We start from the raw sequence: 25860 nt of genomic DNA on the forward strand, positions 1-25860 counted from the left end.
TTTCCAGAGAAGAAAAAGGGTGTTATTAGCTATTAAAAAATAGTTATTAAAAAAAATTATTTTCGGGTCCCTCTTTTTTTATGCCTTATTGGGCACTACAGAAGAGAAAACCCATATTCTGGACCACAGATTATGCACAAGGTAATTCTGCAGAACACACATGGATACTACTGCTGAGTACAGACCTGAATGGATAAACTGGTCATTTTCCTGTAAACAGCAGTCCTTAGCTATCAAACTATCTAAATCATGGATCTGACGAAGATTGAGTAGAAAAGAAGTTTAAATCATGTTCATTTCCCATTTTTCTATTTCCCTTGTTTGAACATGCCTAGCTTTTTAAAAGATGCCTTATTAATACTAATAGCCTCTTCTATTCTGCTATCTCATTATGCCAGCTTCTCCCCACTCCTTTTTAGCTTTTCTAAAAATCTTTGATTTTTGCATATATTTTCTGAGTTTCATTGTGGTTATTTTTAAATATAATCCACACAGACTGCAAACGTTTTTCCTTTCTGACTGCTCATTATAGCTTCCTTTTAATAGGTTCCTTCCCACTCCCCCTGCCCCGGCCCCCAGCCTTTTTAAAAATCAAATGTTAATGTAGTGGATTTCTGGGGTTTGTTGCATCTACAAGGATGCTAAATATCTATACAAATACATATATTACAGAGCAGATTATTGAAAGTAATTCTTCAAAAAGGTCCTGCATACTGCTAAGTACAGGATCAAGACTTGTCCTGCTTCTCTTGCTGCCTTCAAGATTACGTCTGCTCCTTGAAGAAATAATTTCTGGCTAGTAAAACTAATTTTGCCATCATGCCCTAAAACGATGACCCCTGCTCCCTCCCTGCCCCGTACACACACACAGTTCTGAAGGTTACTACATGCCCCATCCCCTCACAATCAACTTTATTTCTAGTCCTCAACACATTTCTGATTTCAATCAGTAAGTCGCAATCCCTACTATCATCCTGGCTGAGGCAGATAGTACAGCCCTCATATTCTATCCTTGGTGAGGAAAGCCTGATTCACAGGGGTTCTGTGTTGCTTACTGGTAACAGTTAGCTTGTCTACTAACTCTAAGCTTAGTTTCATATATAGCATCACTCCTCTGCTGACATTACTAGCTCTCTTTACTATATAAAATATACCTCACAGTTAAAGCAGCTAGTGATTACCTTTCTTTCAGCAACTTTGATAGCAGTATTACATTATACCTTAATTTAATTAAAAAAAAAAAAAAAAAAAAAAAAAATCAAGCTTTCCAACTTTATCCACCTTATTTCATGGACTAAAAATTTGTTACTTCTTGTTTTACCTTTGTTTCTGTACTTGCTTGTGGAGAAGTCCTAAAATAATATACCCCTACTTTCATGGAAATAATTTCTATAAAATTACTGTGATCACAAATGTACATGAAGGTGTAACATAACAGGGTCTTCACAATTCAGAAAGCTCTGAAAAGCAGTAGTCAAATTTTCAATAATTTTCAGCCCCCCAAATCAAAGAGTTATATTCAAATCAAACGGTAAGCATTGAATATAAAAAGATGGACCAGCACCTGTGTAGTTTCATTTCATTTTCTTGATAAAGCTCAGTCATTACTTTAAGTTTCTGCTGAAGCTTTTGAACTTCACTTTCAAAACGTTCATTTTCAGACTGCAAGGAAGCTTGTTGACTTTGAAGGTTTTCTATACGTTCTGTCAAATTTAGAGATAATTATATTGGGACAATGCACAATTTAGAAAATTAAAATATTTGCAGTATTTTAGTATACAAGAAGTCTGTAAAAACCTTTGATCCTATATTGATTTAATAATATAAGCAGTAATACGTTAATGTAGTTCAATAAATCATACAAATTGAGAGGCAGTATTGCTCCTTTTTATGGGAAACCAGGAACTATACTCTCTACCTGCCACAAAGTGCAGCTCTGAGCATGTATCTAGCCTTTGCTCCAAATTGTACAGCTTCTTTGAAAACAATGCAGTTTTGTAATTCACAATATAAATTTTCATTTAGGGTTTTTATTATTGTAATTATTCTACTAAAGGAGTAAAATCGGTACCATCATATACTCATGCAGATTTACTTACACGAGGTCTTACTAAGTAGCCTGAAGGGATAACTCGGATTTGTCAAACTACCTCATCCTTCCAAATTAAAATCAGTCATGTTTCTTTTCCTATTTACTATTCCTATGCTTCTCTTCAAGAAACACAGAAAGCTTCAAGTATGAATATCTTTATGGGACAGAGTTACAATCAATTTGGAAAACACACCAGTACAAAGAGTCAGTTTAAAGGACTATCAAAAACTAAAAAATACCGTTTTATAGAGCATCCCATCACCCAAATAACAAAGCACGGTACGTTCAAATGTGACAGCTACTCTGCTGGCTGTTATCTATAGAAGCAATAGCTAATTACAGGCTTTAATCTGAATTAAAGTGGCAGTGTTTTCATTTCATAAGGTTTAATTCAGTATGTCCTACACAACAAAGGAAAAAAACAGAGCAAGACGCTTTTAGATTCAATTGTCTAAATGCAGCATTTTGGATTTTGAGAAGTATTGAGCTTGCACCCATTACAAACTAATTACAATTAAGCTACCATTTTTAATAGATGGTTTTAAAATTTAGATTAAAACTCCATTGTTTCCTGTCCAGAAATTATGTAAAGAAGGTATTATTTATTTATTAACATAATTCTGCCCATGTATTTTAAGATTCTATAACTTAAGAGTTATAGAATACTCAGAGTACAATAAAATTTGCAAATGGTGCTTTAGCAACCATTATACATCACTACACTTCAATTGCTTTACCTCTAAAATCAAATATTTAAAATAGCTAAGCAACTTAAACTCAAACAGGCATTTAAAAAAATCAAGTAGAGCTATTAATATAAACTTAATTCAGTTTTTAATGGAAGTAATACTTACAGCCCGTAAAACCAATTTACAAAAGCAGCATCTTATTAATTTTAAAAGCAAAACAGTATTTAATTACCTGTAAGTTCTCCTTTAGCTTTATTTTCATCAGACAGTTTTGAATACATTTGATCTCTTTCTGTTTCCAGGGTCTTTAAACAAGCATTTAACTACAACCAAAATTTAAAAAAATAAGCATTTTAAGATTACCAGAAACTGTTTGCATGCAAAATATCTAATTAAACTCTGAAAGATGCTGAACTCTGTGATACTGATATATATATGCAATTAAACTTACCATAAAAATTGCATACATTCCCTCTAGTTTCCTCCCTTACCTCCACAAGTTTCTTAAAATCACGTACCTTTGCAGCATAGATCAACTTCTTTACAGTTCGTTTTTGCTGATCATCTGATTGACAGAATAGAATAATGTCACATAAAAAGCACAAAAAGTTTTGTGACAGAGCTTACTGCTATTACTCTATTTTGTTTTTATAAAAAAGCAATCCCCAACATACCATGATAGGCATAGCATATCTGGGGGGGGGGGGCGGGGGGGGAAGCAGGAGGGATGCCTATATTCTAGTGCTTTGTTCACCAATCAGACTCAGAATGCTCATGTTAAAAGTGAGATGCTGAATACACGCTGTAAGATTCACCGGGCTGTGCCCTATGGTATAATCAACACCAGCATAAAAAGAAGCTGCAGCAAGAAAAAGGAGGAAGAAAGGCTCTTCTGTACTGCGGTTTTGAGGGGACCCACATCTACACCCATCTGATTCCAGTGCTACCATACTACCTGCAACAAGTAACACTTGCGTAAGGACAAGGAGGCAGACATTAGGCTCTGACGACCCACAGCACTACTGCTGGGAGGAGCTTCAAGAAATTAAAGCAAGGTTTCCATGTAAAAATATTTGAGAATCGCTACTTAATACTAACACAGGCTAAAGCCATTCTGCAAGAGACTGAGCACTGAGTCTTTACATTGCTCTATGATAATATGTGTGCTTTAGCTGTATCCACACACTGCTCAATAGTAAGCATAGGTAGTTATTTCAGAGGCATCCAAGCATCAGTTAACTGTCCGACACGAATAACATGAGGTGAGTCTTGAAAAACCAACTTCTACAAAACTAATCTTTCAACTTTCCTGAAAGTTTGTTGGTTCTGTATTTCTAAAACATCTATTAAATTAATATTTAAGACGGGAAACTATACAAACCATACCTAAATGCTCTCCATTCTCTGTTTCACCCTTTATATCCGTGTCCCAGTGATTATCTTCAGCATCATCATCTTCTCTTATTGCTGAACTCCAGTCTTTCATCTTCAGTAAGTATTGTGTCAGCGACTAAGAAAAAGCCCACACAAAACACAAACAGTAAAATAAATACAAGCAATGCAAATGCAGTTACCATTACTATTATTTTTTCAGGATTTCTGTCCTTTATTTAGTTCCCTTAGTAGATTAAGTGAGCCCCGTATACAGGATTCTAGATGCCGGATACTACTTTTTGTATGAAAACATATACCTGCGGGTCAACAGGCGTGCCCTTGTGGAGACTTTTCAGATAGCCAAGTATGCATGCTGTTAGCAGGGCTTGTGTATATAAAGGTACATGCATGTAAGAATACACTCCCAATTCCCATGCTCCAGAATAAAAAAAAAATGCAAACACTCTATCAGAACTAAAAGAGTTTTTCCTTATTTAACGCGCTGGCTTCCAAGGCTATCAGACTGCTCCACTGTGTTGTTAAGCAACCTTTTTTGCTTAGCAGGACACAAGACATTAGAGGATGGAGACAGCAAACAGCTGTCCCCAAAACAGCTTAATGTGTATTAAGACAAGAAGAGGTTGTTAGACTTTCTTGGAACTCAATGATTAGCATCAGTCTGAATAATTTGATTCAATGCTAGCTGTCATAATTTACCTTGACTTGACTCTCTTTATTTTTCAATACTTCTTCTATATCTGCTTTAGACGCTTCAGACATCTTAGTTTGTTCATTTAGTTCACTAAATCGTTCACCCCATCCTTCAGCTTCTTGTAAAAGCTAAAAAGGGAAATACCAGATTAGCATGATTGTCTATTACAACCAAGAATCAAGGACGAATAGTACTTGAGCCTGTTACGTCTATTATCTATACATAAGCAGAATTTTAACCTCTCATCTACCACTAAGAACTAACAGAGATAGACTACAAGACAGTTAAACCTCAACAGTTGAAAAATAAGACTTCTATGTTATTGTCCAGCTGCTTTAGCTGCAATAGCTCTCCATTGTAATTAGTTGTTAGGCTATTTTAAAACATTTGTAAGAACTGTTCAGTTAATATTCCACTCAGTTTAAAAACCCTGATGTGACAACAGCAATGCATATAAAACAGCGATCATTTGTGTAACAGCTACAAACACTGGGGAATGGATGGACAGGAAAACACTCATTCCGCAATATGACCCACACTTCTGAAATTGTACCTGTGCCTTTTCAACCTAGAGGAGGTCAGTGAGGTAAGGGAAACCAGGAAGCTTTTTAGACAGCTATGTCAATTCACGTGACTTGCAAAGTTATATTATTTCTCCTACTCTCCGCCATACCTCTTAAAGCATTTTTTAAATTTTATTTTAAAAAAGCTTCCCTGTTAATGAAAGTCACAGCAACTGTATGTAATCAACACCTACTAGTACATATCTTTGTAACTAACTGCAGTTAACTAAAAAGACAGGTAGCTTCCAAGGTTGTATTTTACAGACATCCCCTAGTAAAATCTCATTTCACAAAAATACTTTACAGCAGTAAAGGGATTAGTACACTTAAGCACCAGTTCATTAAAAATAGCCACTGGAGTATGTTAATTAATGAAACCATGCCTTCATATTGTGAGAACGAAATTGAACTGATGCAGATTTCTCTTAAGACAAAACATGCAGTACAAAAACATGGGGTACAGTATAAAAAAAAATTGTCTTAAGAGTCTATCAAAAGAATATTGCTTAAAGTTGCACAACAGGCAACCAATTTAAAAGCAGTGAATGTACAGAAAGGAATAAGTACGTTGAACAACAAGAACATGACAGCTAGTTATACTAAAAATAAAACCAGAAAATGGTAGTTAAACAGGGGAACTGCCATGCAAATTGACAAGCGAGCCTGAACGCTACTGATCAAAGATAAAGTAGAAGGCATAAAACAAAAGGTATGTGACTAGAATTGGATGAACCCCACTTGGCACACAACTGCACCTTTCAAGCAGTAAAAGCCATGTATGAATTTGCAGCATCATGCAAACTATGTATTACGGATAAAACAAAAATATTCTTTATGCTAATACTGCTCAGAAGACATAAACAGGCAACTACTTTTATCATTAAATGACATCCTCAAAGGGAAGCGAAAGTTTAAGACACTCCTTCTTCATGAAGCCAAAGAGAAAATAAATTGACATGACTTTATATACCTGTAAGAATTACAATAGAGAAATAGCAAGGATTTGCAATAAGCTAAAGCAATATGTATTTCTAATGTTCCTGCAAAAAACAAAGCACAGAAAGTTTGGAGTTCATTAACAGTTCCCTTGTTCAAACTAAAAGGCCCAATCCTCTCTCTGACACATCATAAATCTGAGACAGCACATCTGTTATAATGTTTAAGCTATGATGTGCCAGAAGATTATGACCCATTAGTGCAAATGGACAGAGGAAGAAAGCACTCTAGTTTCTGTGAACAAATAGCACCTTTGTTACCTTTTGAGCATAAGTGAAATTCCATCTTTAAAAAAAAAGTAAGAAAGAAAAATAAAAACGGTATATGGATATTCTAATATAGCAAACTAACTCACATGCTTACAACAACCTCAAAAGAGAATACAAATAAGCAAAGCAGATACTTTCTCTTCTTTCCTTATCAGGTTCCATCAACTCTTATCAGGTTATTTACCTACTAAAAAGCAGAGCAAAATACAATATACACAAATGTTCTCAAATTACTAAAAACTGCAACAAAGCTCAGTTAACAACAAAGCGTAGTAATTAATCCTAAACAACGCTGTTAAGGAACTGCTATACCCACGTTATTTTATCTGGAAGGAATGCAAAAAAAGTTATTTTTATAATCTAGGAACCTGGCAAGTTAATTACATCCTGGGAGCTGTTTTTACTAATTTTTTTCCTGGTTTTGCGTGATATAAAATGACTGCCCATAAAATGTATTGTAATTGTCAGCACTTAGTATTACCCTAATCTAAGTACTATTTTCTAATAAAAGGAAAGAAAAAGAAGATTCTTTTCACTCACACAATGAATAACTGGATTATTTCTGTTTGAACACAAAAAATTACCAGAGGAAAAAAAACCCTCTCTATTAAAACTTTGTGTACTGCTTCTCAAAATTTATTACGTAAGTACACTCTCACATTTGAAATAAAGCACCGACACCAGACCCTTCCTCCTCACAGAAACAAACAAAATGGATGTATTGATTAGACGAAAAGGGCTCTTGAAAGAAAATAATTCTCGAGCAACTTCATCTCACAGTGATAACACCCAAATCTACTGTTTCTCCACTCACAGCATCTAATAAAACTGTCTTCCTTTTTTTTGTAGTCGCAAACATGTACTCCCTCTAAAATTAAGAGAAAAAGATGACGTTTTACTGATAATAGAGTTGTGCAGAACTGAAATATTGCTCCTGCAGAAAATTTTCTACTTCCAGTAACCCTTTTTTTTCCTGAATCAGTAAGTCTGATATGCACAATGGTTTCACAGAGAGGGCTAAAGCACTCCCCAGCTTTTTCTAAGACTGCTAAAAACCAACAGGCCTGTACTTCTACTTCCCCCGCCCCCAGCAAGATATCTATTAGGTTACTGTTCAGACAACAAGGAGATCATCAGTCAGTCAGGATAATAAGCACATACCCATTTAAAAAAACCAAAAACCCAAACAAACAACCCCCCCCCCCAACCCAAAAACATTCCATGGAACATTTAAAGTTTAGAGAGATTATTCTATTTTTTTTTCTAACAAAAAGATTTTAATTGTAAAACTAGTTATCGCACAGGACAACTATTGCATATGCTGAATATTATTTTAAAATAATCAGCATTCTCTGGCATCTGGCTACGGCACTGAGGAGAATAAACAGCTAAAATTTGGGAAGTAGCAGTCTTTTCTGTGCCTTTGTATTACTTACCTGACATTCCATTAATTCATCCATAGTTGAATATAGTTCATACAGTAAGTTTTTTACCTGCCTTTTGCATACTCTGCAATTTCTTAATTTCTTTTGTTTTCTGGATCAGGTATAAGCATTTTCTCTCTGCCTCTGTAGAGGATCCTAGCTGAGGACTTGCTCAAATCTTTCTGCTTTGCTCCAGGTCTCAGCAAAATTCTTGTTAGTCTTATATTACCATACGGTCTCTTTCTCACTGAAGTCAACGCATGTTTCCCCACAAACTCTAATTATTAAATTTCTTTTAAAACAGGACTATTTTAGACAATGTTATACCAACAAAATAATTTTAAAGCCATGTCCTCTTCCTCATTCCATTTACAAGAACACGCAAGGGGTATTAACAAACACATTGAGGATAAGCTCCTTGGAGAAACCATATTTACATAGTATCTTAAGAAAATATAGTATTTCTAAGGATAACTAGGAAGAACCTACCTGTTTCTCACTTTCCTGGAGATGGCAGTTTTCATCTACTGCATCTTGAACAGATGTCTTGAGTCTCTCTGTATTTATCTGATATACTTTTAGGGTGGACTTGGCCTAATTGAAATCAAAAAGTGTATTGTTTAAACAGTATGGCTGAAGATGTAAGTGGGGTCACGATTGTATTATTGGACTTATTCTTAGGTTTTCTAGCTGTGCTATATACATATTCTCATATTTCCCTTACAATTTCAACAGTTTTTGCTGATTGTAGTTTTGCAACACTGTGTAGTTTTGCAACATTGTGGAGTAAGAAGGAGAAGAAAAGACAAGGTAACTGTACTTCCCAATAAATGCCAATCACTATATGAAATTCAAAGCTGCTAAATCAAGTCACACAAAAGAACTAAGCCTTACAGTCTTTTGATTTACACAGCATATTATTTCTGCACCCTTAATAGAAAAAAAAAATTTAAAACAGTAACTATACGGAGAACAGAAAAACTGCAAAGATTTGAAAACAGAAACTATAAAGACTGGACATACCTCATCAATTTGTGACTGGATAGATTTTGCTTCATTCTCTAAAGACTCCACTCTCTTCTGAATTTCAGCCACCTGAAAATTATTAGTTGTCATATAGCTTCTTCCACAGATTTGACTGAAAAGGTCTAAGCAATTGATAAAGTTATTTTAATTTTTGAACTGAGAAGGTTCTACTGCCAAATCAGTAAAAACAGCTTTTCCTTTTTTCAGTATTTTCCTTTATAGGTGTCATTTTTCTAGTAGCCTGCAAGGAGTATGAGGGGAGACAAAATGGGAAATATATTTTTTTGTTTCAATAATCCCAGTGAGAATAGTTTGTCTTGTCCATAGAGAATTTTTTTGTGTGATTTTATTTTAGATGAATAGCAACAAAGACAGGATTCTATTTATTCTTACCAAGGTATCGTTTTCTGATTGCTTAGACTTTTCTTCTTCCAGTTCTTTTTCTAGATTCTCTATTTCTTGGTTAAGTTCCAAGTTTGACTTGTTCAGTTTTTCATGCATGTCCTAAATCAAGTTGTTTTGACAGTTAACATAAAACATTTGACATTAATTACATATGAAGGTCACAGGTATGTTTTAAATATGACAGCAAAGTAGGTTTAACAAATTTCACCACATCAAGGATAAATCTCAAAGTACTGTAGACTCCTGCATGTTAATAAAACCTGTACCAATTAGCTCTATAGGACCTGAGGTGCAGAATGAAATAAATGTATTTGGTTTTTTGTTACATAAATTTTATAGAGCCTGTTAGATATTTGATTCACTTTTTCCAAACTCTCTTAGAAATATATTCTCAGTTTGGGGGATATAAACAATGTAGTAGTAATTTTTGTTTACAGCTGTGCTCCAGTAGCTCATAAAATATGTTTGAATTACATCAGATGTGAGAAAAAATACCTCACGCACTACTGTCTCTCTCTACAGTAGAAAGAGGAACAATTTACTTTAAAAAAAAAAATTGTCTAATATGCTATTTGCTCTAGTGTCAATAATTTTTAATGCAATTGTTACAAAAACTTCTGTTAATTTAAATAGCTTGCTTCTATGTCACTTTCAGTAACCCAGGACTAAAAAAAACCAATGCTCTCAATTAAAACAATTTAGGTTTTGGGGTTTGTCTTTTTTGTTGTTGGGGTTTTGTTTGTTTGACTTTTTTACATGGGCAGCATTTTCCTGAAATACTGCCTTAAATTGTAGAAATAACAATTTCCATTTATCTTTCTACCTCAAAAAAAGACGCATCTGTTGGTTCTTTCATAATGTTGTCATCCTTCAGAGACAATTCTAAATCTTCAAACTGAAAAAGAAATACTTTATGTCAGAATGTATGTAAACAATTGCTTAAATAATAGCATTAATTTATGATGCTCTAGTCTGAAGCATAACCACCACCTAAACATTCACAAATGCACCTTGCTGGAAATCAGGAAAGCCTTAGCCCTAGTAGATTTTCCCAGTGGCATAAACCAAAAACATTTTGAAGTTGCTTCCAGTGAAATATATTGTATTAAGAGTTAAAGGCAGAACCTGCTAATGCCTTGACTGCACTTAAAGACACTGACAGGAAAAAGCATTTGAAGAATCACTTTAAAAGTTTTAAACATCTTACTTTTATCTAAGTTTAATACTTTAAATACAGAAACGGGCTCAATTTACCAAGTGACACATCTGAAAGCAATGAGGACCATTACCTCTTTTTTGCAAAGACTGAGTTTTTCAAGAACTTTGCATTTGTCTTCAACTAGTTCAGCAATTTTATTGGCAAGCTGTTTTTCCCTTCCTAAAAAAAGAAAGGCAGTCAAATGTTGCAACATCCAAATAATGAAGAGGAGGAAAAAAGAAAAAAAAGTCATACTCTGAAGAAACAGTATGAAAATAAGCTTACCTACATAAAGTCGACTTCTAACCTGAAATAAAAAGAATAAATATTGAAAATGTCTGATCATTTACTCGTGCATAGTATCTGAAAACTAATCTTTTAAGCTGTGATTCCATGATCAGTTTAACCATGGAACTTAAAAAAGGAATATAAATACAGGCTGCTGTCAAAAATGGATAACTGCATCCTCTACTCTCACCCCCTCCATAGCTGTGTGTTTGCCCTGTCCTCCTCCCACTCTAATTAGAGAGGAAAGGAGGTTGGTTTTCATCTGAATCGTTTTTATAACACACCTCTGTATAGTCATCTCATAACCACGACTGCTAATGCGAAGTGGTAGTGGACACGAACATCCAAAAGAGTAGGAAAGGGGAAGCTTCATGTGCCAGAGCAGACTTAACTTTCCGTAAGTTAAAAAACCCACCTGTTATAACACATAACTGTCAGAGCTGCAGTAAGGGTACCACTTGATGGGCATCCTGCCCAGATGCAACTCAGTGAAAAGTGCCAAATTAGCAGCTGCCACATGGTGTCTAGTGCCCTAGAATCAAAATCTAACAAACTACGGGACAAAATCTGTCACAAATGACCTGGACAAGAGATGCAGAACTTGGCTGAACCCACAAAAACTTTACAACACAGCATTCCTCTCAAGGCTGGGCCTAAATCACATGCCTAACACACAATGAGTCTCTCAAGATATTCCGTTTCCTCCTCATTTAAAGCGATGGGATGGCCAAGGAGTCCAAGTAATAGGAAAAGGGAAAGAAAGTCATAAGCACACCTTATCCTAACATCCCCAAAAAAACCCAAAACCAAATCCCATTACATTTGAGTAAGTAACCATTAATTCTTCAAAGAGCAGCCAGCGCAGTTCTAAGTATGGATGACTGAAAAAGCTATCAGTAACTTCTGCAATATCTAATGCCTTAGTGATACATCAGGTGACATGTGCAAGAGGAAAACAATACTAGAGTTGCTGCTTGACTGATTTCAGATGAAACACCTCTTTCATACCACCTAGAGGGATGTTGCTAGGAAACAAAGGAATGACCCAAATTACAGATACATTAACTTATACAAATATAGAACCCCTTACAGACAATCTGAATCACTGCTGCAGAATACGGTGGCATCTTCCCAGATCTAAGTTGATGTTAGAACGCTAAAAATGCAGTTGCTTAGATCTGAAAAATTAAACCACTATGCAACCTGTCTTCAAACACAAGCATAATTACACCTAGCACTAAAAATCACATTCTAGCTGTACGCAAAAACTGGGCAGAAAATTAGAATACTACATTATGGACACTGACTGCATTTCGTTAGTAGGGAGAGTATGGTAGGCAGCTGTTACTACTCATATCCTTACTTACTCACAACAGAAGACAACTCTTACCTCAAAAATATAATCTGATCTGTGTGTTAGAAGGTTTCAGTACAACCTTTCTCAAATTCATCAGCCTAGTGCTTGCAAACAGCACACAGTAAAATTGGTTCAGTGTTTCAATAAATAGAATCGAGGCCACTGTCCAAAAAGTTTTAAAATGCCTCCCTTGATGGGAATCTACCTGGATTGTTTTTACTTACAATTACGTTGAAAGATCCGAGCTGGGCTGGCTGTAGCCAGAGTAGTCACAGAGATATCAATACACACAGCAATACATATGCCCTAGGGAAGACCTCTAAATAATTTAAGGGCTGACTTTGAAAGTCTGGTGTAGAAATTAAAAAGGGAAGGAAAAAGGAAGCCTTACTACAGTGAGTTTCATTGCATTTCTTCTAATGACAACAGTCACTCAGTACACGTCCAAACACTTACTGTCTTGACAGAACAGGCTACTTCTCAATTTCTCTTTAAAGTGATTCTAAATTCAATCACAACAGATTTAAAACTCAAGCATTATATATCTTGAACATAATAACAATTTCAATTCAAACCACTAATGCACTCTACATATCTGCATGTAATTTGAACACTTACCGATTGGTAACTTCTGTACAGGAACAAGAGAATTGTAAAGGCTCCAACAATGCCAGCACAAATCACTATTTCCCACGGGAAACCATATAGATCGGGACCAGGTCTCATATCTTCAGGCAGTGAAGCCACAGCCTGAAAAATAAAGCAAAAAGCTTCAACTAAAGTAAAAAGAGATTAATATTTTCAACAGAAATAGGCATTACATGTCGACTTAGTTTACTTCTAAGGTTTGTACATCTATTTTTTTCCCAAAACTCTGAGAAAATGGTTAACAGAAGCCTTTGATTTTTAAATTATATGTTTACCACGTGACAAAAAAGGTAAAAGAAAAAAGTTCGAACAAGATATGATGACTAGATAAAGCTCTGAAAACTTTTCCTTCTGAACCTACCAATTATGGTAAATTCTTCTTCGAGTTGTCTACACGTTTCACAGTTAGAAGAATCAATACTAATAAGTATTTTATGATTTATTGGCACAAAATTTGTTTGGTAGAAAAACCTGCTCAATCAACCTCATGCTAAAATAACATACTGAACACAATGATTTAACACATTTTAAACACTTAAATACACTCACATTCTATTTGTAAACGGAAATCGCTGTTTTCTCAAAGATATAACCTGCTTAATGTAGCTCACATTTACTACGTGCAATGTGTGCTTAACACGTGTTACTATGCAATAAAGTCTTAATCTCGATTTCTTTAATAAAACGGCCAGACTACACCCACCTCAAGCCAAGAGGGGTGTGCGTGTGAAATCAGAGAGCGTCCGTTTCGCTGTTTCGGTTTTTTGAGACATCTGTTATTCTCGAAGAAACGTCCAGCTTCAACAAGGCCCGCGCGGCCCGGGGTCCCCCCAGTGCCCGCGCCCCCCCCCCCCCGCCCCCGCCCGCCGGCCGCACAGCTCTCGGCAGGCTGCCGGGCCCCGAGAGGGGTTTCTGTGCCGCAGCCGGGCGCTCCGGTGCGGGGCCGCTTCTCTCAGACCCGAACCCGTCGCCACCCCCGGCAGCGCCGTTTTCCGCAACGCCGAGGCGCCCCGGCACAACACCCCGGCCCTCGCGGGTGTCCGCCAGAGCCGACCCCGGGCGGAGGCGGGTCCCGCACTCACCCTGCGCGCCCCTTCCAAGGCCAGTCCGCAGTAGCGCTGCGCGCTCTCCCGCAGGCCCAGCCACAGGCTGGCGGTAGCGACATCCAAAGCATCCCCGCGGCCGCCGGCAGCCATCTTACCGCGGAGCGGCACGGGCCCACCACCGCGCGGCCCTTCCGGCTCGCTGCTTGACAACCGGCCTGTACCACTGCCGCGGCGAGGGGAAGGGGGGGAGTAAAATCCACTGCTGCCGCGGAGAGGGCGGGGAACAACGCGGGCACTGGTGGGAGCAGCCTAAGGAGCCTGAAGGGGGCGGCGGGCTGTACCACTGCGACATGAATGGGGGCGCAACACCACCGCTGGCGCGGCGCAGTGGGAGATACCACTGCCGAGAGAGATCGGAGGGCGACGGCGGTCCCGCCTCGGCCCAGAGCGGGGGAGCCACCGGAGCCGGCTCCGGGTTCCAGAGCCGGCGGGGCTGAGGGGCAGGTGCGCCTCAGGGGTGCCCACTCCGCGCCCTCCCAGCGCAGCTGCCCCGCGCGGGGGGCGGCCGGCGGCTCTGGGCCGGGCGGTGCTGAGGGCCCAGGGAAACGCAGGTCTCCGGGACCTCTCCCGACAGAAGGAGAGGCGGGAAGGACCGACAGCTCCCCTCAGCGTACGGCCGCCGCCGTCCCCCCGTCCTCCGGTACTGACGTGGCCCCGCTGGCCACCGACCTACTCCTGTTCCTCAAAGTTTTTCTCAGGGCAACTCACCTCCCCTTTGGCGTCTGCTGTCTCCATCTGTACCCCTGCAGCAGCAGGTCTTTACAAAAATAAAACTCTCTGGGCTAGATTCCTCGGGAAAGGCCTGGCTGCAGCCGGGGAGAGTCGCCACCTCGCCGCCCGCCTTCCCAAAGAGGGAGCCGGAGCTGACATTTGCCCGGCGGGGAGGGCGGGGGGGCCAACAGGTGGGTCAGCGGCCGCCGGCGGCCTCTCGCTCTTGCGCAAGCGGGTTGCGTACGCGCGCGGGCGGTGCAGCGCCTGAAGGCCGGCGCCGGGGCCGCCTTATGCTCAGGAATAGTTAAACGTAGCTTACACTGGATTTCTTCAGCTAAGTTTTTTTTGTTAGAAATTGATCGTAGTGGGGCTGCTGATACACAAACGTAAGGGAAGATGCGCGAAACGGTAGCTGCAATACCACATAGCAATGGATTCTTTTTCATCTCATTCGCTACGACTAACTTTTTGTATTATATTTTTTCTTAATTTTTTTTACATGTACTTAGCTGCACTTTTTTTTTTTTTCTAAATGTATGCTAACTCAGTTTTCACAGTGCAAGGTGAGTGACTTGCCTGTGAAGCTGGTACTACCTGAGAGGGACCATGATAGGTAGAATGTGGAAGTGGCTTTTTTAGCTGCATCAAACAATACAAGAATGAGTTTGGCCATAGCAGTGAACCATCAATGAGCACTGAAATCCAGTCTGCTTCATGAGGGGAAAAAAAAAAAAAAGCAAAGCCCTTTAATTTTCTTCTAGGCTGCAATTTAGCCAGAATCTGTCTAAGTACACTGGAAATCAGGTACACGTTTATGTGGTTCTTAACCTTCAATAACCCAACCTAAACAAAGTTAGACCAAAGTACCAAAATTAGCGAAGTTTACCACATACCACTTTACCTGATAACTAGTCTTCTGTTCAGAGGGGACAGCATAACACCATCTACCTTTTCTCACAATCCTCTGGCACTACTGTTTCTTGCGTGGTTATGTCCATTAAGGTCAACCTTCACTCTGTCCCTACATTTTGATATTTAAGACATCCCCATAGCAATCATAATCCCATTTTGTATTTTATATATTTGCTTAGAGAAGTATCGTTTACACAGTTATGAACTGTGGGAATCTTTGGGAATCAAGGCTTTGAAATTACTTTTTTAGAAACATTTCTGGTTACTTTACTCATCCTAACCCAAACTTTCTAAGTCCAAGCAAATTTAATCAGTACTGTCATGGGAACTAGAGAGAGCTATGAGTTTAATTTAAAAACAAACAAAAAAACCCACCCAAATGCTAGTATTTTGACCACTGAGGTGGCTCCTGGCCTGTAAAAAAACCCCAACACACTAAGTTAATCAGATTCTGCAGTGCCAACAACAGAGGCAGATGAACAGTAGCTAACCTGACATTTTCTTGTTCCATCTCTAGCTCATTTAGCATCAGATACCCCCAGAAGGAAGGGGACTGCAGCAGGTTTATTTAAAATGATCTTTTTTTCTTTCTTTCTTTCTTTAGGAGCTTCATTGCAGAACATAACCAATAACTGGCTTAATTTTGCACTAATGTCAACAATCGCATAAAAAAATTCTTACCTTTTTGATAATACTCGTCACTGCTGAAAATACAGATTTTATCGATTCCCCGATGTCAAGAGCATTCAAGCACAGAAGTATCTGATATATCCAGCCTCCTTCTGGTTTGTTCATAAGGAAAAAAAAAAGTTTTACATTGCAATTGTCAACTTAATATAATTCCAACTTTTTTCTTTTTTTAAGATTGCAAATTTGTTTTCCTTAAGAAACTTAACACTTACCATTACTTGGAACGTAGTTCTGGATGGCATCTGAGAAAGGCTTTTTGACATCAAATGGAGAATCAGCTACTGAACTGTCTATTTTTTCTTCAGAATTTATTGAAGGATTCACTGTTGCTTTTGAATGTTGGTCACTGTCACGTTCACTGTCTACAGCTGCGTTCAGTTCCTGTTCCTTCTCTGGTACATCTTCTAGTAGCTTTCTTCTACTGCCTACTCCTGCAAATAATTGTGAAGGGAAATCATGCTTATTTTCAGAGGATTCAACTTACACACATACACACTTTTATAAGATATTAACCTCTATAGAGATTTTGATTTTTTTTTATATTTTATTTTCCTCAACTTAAAGCCAAACACTAGAGTGCTACATCAGAGTAAAAATGTGCTACAGATTTATGATTTAAGAAATACTGTTTCAAATAATGGTCTCAGAACAGAGTTTGGAGGACAGAGCTTTAAGCAAAACTGGTGATGTAGTGAAGTAGTTAAAATCAATGTTCAGGAAAAAATATGCTTGGTTTTGATAGTTAGCCTATAGACTCCCTGTTCAGGATTAGTAGGTTTCTTTCTTATATTATATCCAAATACAAGTGGGAAAAGCTTTACAAAAAGAACAATTAAAATGCCATGTAGGATTAAAGATTCAAACTTCACTGCGAAATACAAGAAAACACAGACATGCTCATGCAGAAATATGACTGAAGGCACCTAGCTGCCTCAGTTTCAGTGACTTGGAGTAAGTTTCAGGAAGCAAATAAAATACCGCTTTCAAAAAACCCCACACCTTGCTTGCCCATGTAGAAAAGAAATACCATTTACAAATTGATTAATTTTTAATTCTATGCTTCAAGCTACTGCTGGCCAAAGATACCGATCACAAATAGTCCAATAGTGAAAAGGTAGGAAGAGTCACTGGCTCTTAAACCATTACTATTATATTAATTCAACCTGTATTGTCAGATCCTCAAAATATCATGCATCAGTCATTAATGACTATGAGTTAGGCTTGATTTTAAATCACCAGAAGGTGACAGTGTTGTGTCCACTGTATTTTTTTCCTCAAACAAAGCATATTTTGTTCTTGCTAAATCACTGTTAGTGAAGCATTAGTCCAGTACCTTTAGCTGCAGTTTGGGCTGCACATTTAATTGTTACAGCAGACAAAAGCTCTGACAGCTCTAGAAGAACATTCCTTTTTTTCATACATGTTTCCTGCCCAATGTCCAACTTATGCCCCTTGTGTGCAGACAGAATTACTTGTTTCCTCTGCATAACATTGTCTTTACATGAGTAAGCTGTGATTTCATGATGAATCTTTTCAAATTGCTGGTGCAGCTGCATCAGTTTGCTTCCCTCACAGAGATGCTCTAAGGGTTGCTTAACATCTTGTTTTAACTTTAAATAAAATTGCTGAAATGTAATAATTTTCTGCACCTTCAACAGATTTAGTAGTATTTTTTTCTTGTTCAGATTCCTTTTCTCATAACTCCATCTCATTCTTCTGTGCAGTATTTAATTCTGCTAGTCCTAGTGTCAACCCTATTTTCATTAGGGTTTTTTTGACAAAACATGTATCCTCAGACTTTTTTTCTACAGGCTTAATTGTTAGTTTTACTAAATATATTTGCAGAGAACCCTGATGGTCTGGTAAAAATACTACCTGAAACCCTTTCTGTTAGAATATAATTTTTATTATTTATATTTCTGGACTTTGACTCTCATTTTCAGATTCTTTCTTTTTTTCTTTCCTTCTCCTATCTTGTTTTAGTAGCAGCAATTAATTTTCAGTATTATCCATCCTTTCAGTTACAACAGTATCTTCTTTTTCAACATATACTTTATCAGCCAGGTTTCTGAGCAATCCCAGGTTTCCAGGATTTAATTAATCTGCGTTTTTTTAATAGCAGTCTGGCTTTCTAGCTTGAGGGTTTTAGGAGACAGTAACTGTAATGCTATTTTTTTTCCCCCTTTAACATTGTCTTCTATTTTAGAGGCCTTCTAGAGTAAAAGTTAACCTTCAGTCAGATTAATATGCGATTGCTCTGTTGCTTTTATTGTCAATACATTTTCTTTATAAATTTTTTTGGACTTAGGTTCAGCTGAAGACTTTGGTATTACTGTGCCTTTTGAAGTAGTGTTTGATGATGCCTTCCAAAACTCAGATACATTTTCTATGTTTTTGCATCTTGCACTGTCATAACGACTTGAATTGATGGGCCTAAATCTAATGATACAGAATAATCTTTTCTTTATCATATGTGATTTTTATATTTCTTTCTAAGATCTGGATTAAGACTGTCCTCTGACCCATTCTCTGGTACCCGAAGCTCATGTTGGGAACATGAATCTTCCCATGTTATTTCTTCTTCACCTTTCTGATGATGTTGCACATTCATAGGAATTTGTTCAGTTTGTAGCTTCTGTCCTGACAAGCTATCAGCAAGAGCTTCAAGTGTTGTCCTATCTTTTACTAATCTGGTAGATTTTGTTCGGGTTTTTTTCCCTCCACTGCCCTATTTATTATTTTGCACTGCCAGCTGAAGAGAAAGATCATTCTCTTTGGAGGTATCCGCATTACTGTTACGTGATTTGTTACGTTTAACCTTCTGATTTGAGGTGCCTTCAGTTTCTTTTCCCCATAGCATTTGATCAAGGCTTACATGGAGGTCTTTTTTCATCATGGAAGCTTAGTTCTTCTGTTCTCAGCAAGCAGTTTTTACCTTCCATTCTGAAACTCCATATGTCTTCCAGGTGGCCAATTTCTTCTGCAGTTTTCGTACCTGTTAAACTGAAGCCACTAGATAAGGGATGAGGAGATAAAGGTTGGTCTGGAGTCAGTGCTTGGGACTCCTCAGATTTCTGATCCTGTTCATCATTAAAAATATCACGACTGAAATCTTTGATGTTGTTTTCATAAAAACCCAGTGGGTCATTTTTATTCTCTGGTTTGTGAATTTTCTCTTTTACATCACCATACATTTTGAACTGGCTTTTTGATGCTGAATTTAGTTCTGTATCACAACATTCGACTGGTTTGCCTCTCTCAGATGTTTCCAGAGTAAGACTCTGCTCACTGTCACATGGGGTCTTCTTAATGCCCAAATGATTATCTGCAGTTCCTGGTAGTTCCCCATAACTTGGTAATTCGTTTTGTGACTTTACAGATTCTTGAATACAAATGTTCAGGTTATTTTGTTCTTTTTGCGTTGTTTCAACTGTTTCCATTTTTGATTTTCCCTGCAGATGAGTTCCAATTTCCACTGTATTTTCAAAATTTAATTTTGAAGATAAATGTAGAGAATCTTTGGAGACAGGGTCATTATAATAACCTTTTATATTGGTGTTTTCCTGACTTTCACTGCTCTTGGAAACATGTTCTTCAGCACTGGAATAACTAAACAAGGGTACATATTGTCTTTGAGGTACTTCAGGTTGTACTAGTGTTTCAACAGGTAAAATTTGTGAAGCATCACTATCGCTAACTAATTTGACAAAATGTTTTCCTTTCTCATTACTGCATTTGTTATTTTGCACAGCTAGTGAGGAAAACAGATTGCTTTCTTGGATTGCACCCTCATCTTTTTCAGACAGCTCCTCACCAGCTCTCTGATTTGCTTGTACTTGCATTGCTTTGTTACTATTTCCTTGTAATATTTCATCATCATTTTCAGTTTGAGGGGTTTCTTCACTGCAAACCACATCATCTTGCAAACTCTGCACTTGCTCATCTTTGGCTGTTGATCTCCGAAACTTCAGTATGTCTGCAAAATGACCAAAAGAGAAGAAATGGCTCTCTTCTTCAGCTATGTCAGGCTTTTCTTCTGTATTTTTTGTGTCTGAGGGATCACAGTTCTGATGTGGGCTAGGAGAAGAAGAAATCTGATCTGATGCAATTGATTGATGTCCTTGTTGACTATCGTATGTGTCCATATTATAATTAATAAAGCTATTATAGATATTTGTATACCAACCTGACTGGCCGTGTTTGCTTTCAGACTCCCGATTTCTCTTTTTAGCTTCAGTGTTTTTCAGTGGTTGGCTTTCTGAGGCCAAGTCTTGTTCTGAAGTGTAAGGTTCAATTGGCTTCTCTTTGTCACCTGTTAGTATACCAAAGGATGATTCTGTGCTATTTGAGGTGCTTTTGGTGTTGCTAAGAGTATGCACACTTGCTGGTATCTCACCAGCATCTGGCATGTTACTGTTTGAATCTATTACCTCTTGTACATAATTCTCTTCATCTTCTTCATCTGTCACTGCTTTAACTGTCTCCTTTGATTCTTTGTCCCTGTGTGGTTCTTTCTGGTCTAAAGTCTGCACTTCTTCATTCTTATTTGCTTCATCCTCTGTTTCTCCACTTTGCTGGTCTTCCATAGCAATTGTATCTTTCTCAGCATGGCCAAAATTAAGAACATTACTTAAACCCAAATTAAACCAATTTGATTTGGATTCTTGGCTTTCACTCTTTTCTTCTTCTTCTGTCAATAACTCAGTGATTGCAGTTTCCTGTTCATTACTGGAATGTCCAGGCACACCAGAAACATCATGGATTTGTGGATCTTTTTTTTCTGATGCCAAACTAACATCCACATTCTCTTTACCAAAATACAGAAAGTCCGTCAGTCCACCTTGAAACCAAACAGATGATGGGGGTTCTTGTTCCTCATTATCATTTGGCTCCTGTAAGTCATTTTCAACAGTTACCACTATTTTTCTGCCTCGGTATGTATTTTCTTCTAAAGATTCAGTAATGGCTTTTAAGGGCTCTTCATCGTTTTTACTTCCTGTGGTGAACCATCCTGCAATCCAACTAGATTGAGTTGGAATAGGTTCTAGTGGGAGACTGTTTTGCATCTGTGGCTCTTCAGTATCATCTTTTCTGTTCTCATTTTTTCTAACCAACTTTTTGCTTCCAGACTCCTCCTGAGTGTGAGATTCCTGGGAATCATTTTCAGAACCTGATTCAACTCTTTCTTCCTTTTGCATCAAGTCTCTTGTATGTTTTAAGAGTTCATTTTCATGCAGCTTTGATTCTGCATCAGATGATGAATATTCACTTTCTTTGTTGTGATCATGTAATGCACTGTCTTCATTTTCAAAACCGTACTTATCTCCATGAAGACAAAGGAAATCAGTTTCCTAAAAGAACAATATTAACTTTTAAAATGTTTTCATGGGTAATTTTCTACAGCACTGTGTAGCACAGCAATATATCTTTATTCTCTTTCTTTCTGTGTAGTTGTACATGTGTATAACGTTACATAAAGGACTGTAAGTAATTATATTATTCCTAATGATTCTATATAATTTATTAGATAAAAATTATTTTAGAGGACAATAAACACTCAAATGGAGCAATAAAACATGTATTGAATTACCTGAAATAAAACATGCATCGACACTTGAATTTCTAACTGGATATTAGATTTTCAATTGCTGTGAACTACATTGGAAAATCTGGTGATGTTTGTTTACCTTAGTGAGCACTTCAACCTCTTCTGCAATAAAAACTTCCTCAACCTTCACAGCATCTTTTGGGAAATATCCAAAATCCTTTCCTTTCTGTAAAAAATATAAATGGAATGAGAGCATTTAAACTTCAGTGATAAGTACATTAGGTGCTTGCATATATGCTAGAAAATTATGAATAAACAAAGAATAAGTTTATAGGATTGCCCCCCACTCCCTTCATTTTGTTTGGTAAAAAAATATGGTTTATTTTTCCTTCACAAAAGTGTTCCATTTGACACTTCAGAAAGCAAGGGGAAGCGTATTACTCCATACTATTATTTTCTGTATTATTTTTATGAACATGAGTTTGTGCAGAACCAAATCAGTAGCCTTAACACTGCTTCAGCTGAAGACAGTGTTGTGTGCACAGATGGTCTCAGCCGGCTCCTACTAAGATCAGCTGCAAATCTCCCATTGACTCAAGTGGGAGAAAAATAATGCCTTAATAACTAATGACCCATAATAAGTTACAAGAAAAGTAGGATATGAAATTCAGGTACGAGGCCAGCTGCAGCTGAAGAGAAAATGGCAATGAAGATGGCAACACTACAGAAAAAAGTTGATGATAATGCCCAAAAGAATCAAGTAAGGGTCAGTCTGACCAAGAAACCAGCCACTAGCTTTACATCAAACGATTGCACATAGCCTTTAATGGAAGAATACGCCTTGGAAAGCAAGGAGGAGTGAGGTACCTGCAAAGATACTCTTGGATGAAAAAAAGGAAGACAGAATTTCACTCTTAATCAACAAATGTGACAGATCATTTACCAAAAAAAAAAAAAAAGTTTACCAATATGTTCTCGTTTTGAAGCACTTACACAGTTTTACTAGCAGTTGGATTTGAATCAATGCATCTATTCCTTCTCAGCTATAACTTCACTACATTGGCTGTTCTAACTACCTCGTCAATTGTTCCAAATCATTAAATACGCATGATAACTTCTCTGGGAACTTTCCTTGAGCACTGAACTGTGAAGTCAGGTCCCAATACTGGATCACTGATTAAGCAACTGTAAAACCTTCTTACCTACAGACCTGTAGGTTGGTACCTGACCTGATAGACCTGAAAGTTTTTATGGGAACCAGATGAAATCATTATAACCAAATGATTAGATGGAGAGGAAAACTTGGATTATGAGCTTGACTTTGTTTCTCCATGAGTGATTTTTGCCAAGATTTTGTTTTCCCTTTCTATATAAAGATAACCACAATGACCCATCTCCCAAACACTATATTGATCCATGACTGGTTAATATTACAAAAGAGATGGAAGATCCCTGGAAGCAAGCAGACTGCAGTTGTTATGCTATTATTATGCTATCTAAATTATGTATGGGAAAAGTCTTTCAGATTGAAGTACTTACACTTCCTGTCCACAAATTTTCATTTTTCCTTGAAAGTTTGGAGTATACCATTATCTCTTCCCCTGTTTTGAAGTTAAGATACCGGCAATCAGGCCCTAAGTAATCTGTAGTGGCTTGAACTCTGCTCATTGCCGCTGGAATAGTATGTAGAAAGAAAGAAACAAGTAAGTACAGCAGCCATTTTGTCTGAAGTCAGATAGGTTACTGAAGAAGTCTGATATATATAAATACACTAAAATGTTTGTTAATACATCAATATGTGCTTTGTTATGATACTAATCCATTTATATCAAGTGGAAAGCAACTAATGCAAAAAGCAGCCCTATCCTGTTTTCTTTCCTAGTTACTACAGACATCAAGGAGAAAAGCTCTTGTCGTATATGGGCATTTTCCAGTCCTTATTCAGCCAAGTTTTCAATGCTGAAATGCGTATGGAGAACCAGCAAGTTCAACTACTAAAGCCAGATCTAAACAGCTAAAAAATATTTCCCAGGCATATTTATAATTGTATATTTTAGAATTTCCAAGTTACATCTAGCAATTATTTCAGGGATTTTATCCTCTATTTTGAATACATTTATATTATGAAGAAAATAGGTAAGTTTAAGCAATGTAAACCTTAAACACATTGTCAAAAACAGTGTTTCCAATTCGAGTGGCTTTAAATTCTCTTTGTCTCCACCCTTGTATCCCCACAGAAACCACTACTGATGCGCTGTGGTCAGTTTGGAGACCATTGCACATGCTGTTCCACGACAGACATCTCTGAGCATCCAGAACCCACTGAAGTCAGTATGGCTCCACAGGAAAATAAAGACCCATCAGCAGAGGAAATCTAAGGTCTCTTCCACTTCAGGACAAGCTATGCACATTGAAAGTGCAACAATTAAGGCTGCCAAACCAATGGAGACAGCGTAGAAACAGCTTCAACTACATACGAGTATTACAGGTTTCACAGTGGTAATCAATGGATAATAAATGGAGCATTATTTATCGCTGCCCACTTGTGATTCAGTGGCTCTGCCTCCTGGGGAGCTATTTACTCCCCAGGAACCCCATAACTAGTTACTGCTCTTACTACATGTTAAAGAAGAAAAAATAAGTAAAGAAGGATTACAAAAACCCAAACCAAACAGTTTGCTTACAGTAGAAGAAATAGAGTTTTGCAGAATGGGCTGTGAATGTACTATAAACACAAGATATATATAGACTTCTTTCTCAGTTTATAGCCTACCATTTTTTTGGGTTTTTTAAATTTCTTTTGTACCTGTAAAGAATGAGTTAAAAATACTTCAAAGCTGCTTTATACTGCCTGTTTTGAGGAAACCTGAGAAAAACTAGCTACTCATGAGTATTTTTACTGAACTTTGATCTTTATATATTTACACAACGCAATCCAGCAAGTATTTTTTTCTTTTTTTGTTTGAAAAGTTTAAGCCTATTGCTTATAAACTTAGTATATTGACAACAAACATTTTCTATGGCTACTCATTTTCAGTCTGTTTCATTGCTAATTTTGACATTATGGTTCGTAATAGCTGCACATACACCATAGACTCCATTTGAAAAAAGAAAACTTTTTTTACTTACTCTCACATTCCCGATCACCACACTTCTTCCATTCTGAAAGTACCTTTGTACTCTGCAGACTTGTTAAAAATGAAATTGCTAACAGCAAAATTCTCTGATTCAAGATCTTTGACATTTTAGATTAAAACTAGAATGCGCTGAAACTGTGGAAACTGCATCAATGTGCGGTTAGCAAGAATATTCTACGTTATTTTTCTTAGCTTAACAAAACATTGCAAATAAACTTATAATCCTATTTTCCCTCTCTCATCTGCTTAAACAGAAGTACACTATGCTAACCTGCTAACAATCTGCAAAGTCAGGTGTCCTGATTATACACATATGTTTAATAATTAACTATGTTCTGATAGCTAGACTGATGTTTTGAATACAAAGAAACTAGTTCTGGTCACATCAAAATTTAGGCTCTATCAGGTAGGTTCTTTTGTACTAAGTTTGTGGAAGATTGTGTTAGGGAAATTCAAGAAGAGTTGTATTAGGATTTTTGCTGCATTATGAATGCATTTTTAATATACATCTTCCATCTGGTTTTAAGATGGACTATCCATTTTATGCTTATATTGACTTGTATGATTGCTAATATAGCTACTGAAAATTTTCTAGCTTTTTTGTTTAATAAACTGTATTTTGTGTGCACTGATACGTTTTAGATTATTTATGGGTGGTCATTGGGAACTCAGAACAGAATTTTTTTCCACATACTCTTTTGGAGTTTTCTTACAC

The 25860-nt window shown here is 37.3% G+C and overlaps 1 protein-coding gene across 4 annotated transcripts in view; it reads right to left on the reverse strand.

Annotated features, from left to right (window-relative positions):
- Positions 1–25252, reverse strand: part of MIA2 (MIA SH3 domain ER export factor 2) — a 38091-nt gene extending 12839 nt beyond the window's left edge. For 2 of the 4 annotated variants that reach the window (XM_059820012.1, XM_059820011.1), the window contains exons 1-13: positions 14856–15016; positions 13012–13143; positions 11034–11055; positions 10840–10928; positions 10374–10445; positions 9539–9649; positions 9143–9214; positions 8609–8713; positions 4873–4995; positions 4168–4291; positions 3300–3346; positions 3014–3104; positions 1565–1703 (exon numbers count right to left, since the gene is read on the reverse strand). In XM_059820012.1, coding sequence (XP_059675995.1) covers positions 1565–1703; positions 3014–3104; positions 3300–3346; positions 4168–4291; positions 4873–4995; positions 8609–8713; positions 9143–9214; positions 9539–9649; positions 10374–10445; positions 10840–10928; positions 11034–11055; positions 13012–13143; positions 14856–14882 — 1154 coding nt within the window. In that variant the 5' untranslated portion in view covers positions 14883–15016. Of the gene's footprint in view, positions 1–1564; positions 1704–3013; positions 3105–3299; positions 3347–4167; positions 4292–4872; positions 4996–8608; positions 8714–9142; positions 9215–9538; positions 9650–10373; positions 10446–10839; positions 10929–11033; positions 11056–13011; positions 13144–14123; positions 14156–14855; positions 15017–16451; positions 16553–16672; positions 16892–20646; positions 21812–22147; positions 22235–23547; positions 23682–25137 lie in introns of those variants that run through there. The other 2 variants (XM_059820010.1, XM_059820013.1) reach the window with 2 other exon arrangements.
- Positions 25253–25860: the final 608 nt, after the last annotated feature.

This window comes from Gavia stellata, chromosome 7 (genome assembly GCF_030936135.1).
Source record: "Gavia stellata isolate bGavSte3 chromosome 7, bGavSte3.hap2, whole genome shotgun sequence".
NCBI classification, from domain to species: Eukaryota; Metazoa; Chordata; class Aves; order Gaviiformes; family Gaviidae; genus Gavia; species Gavia stellata.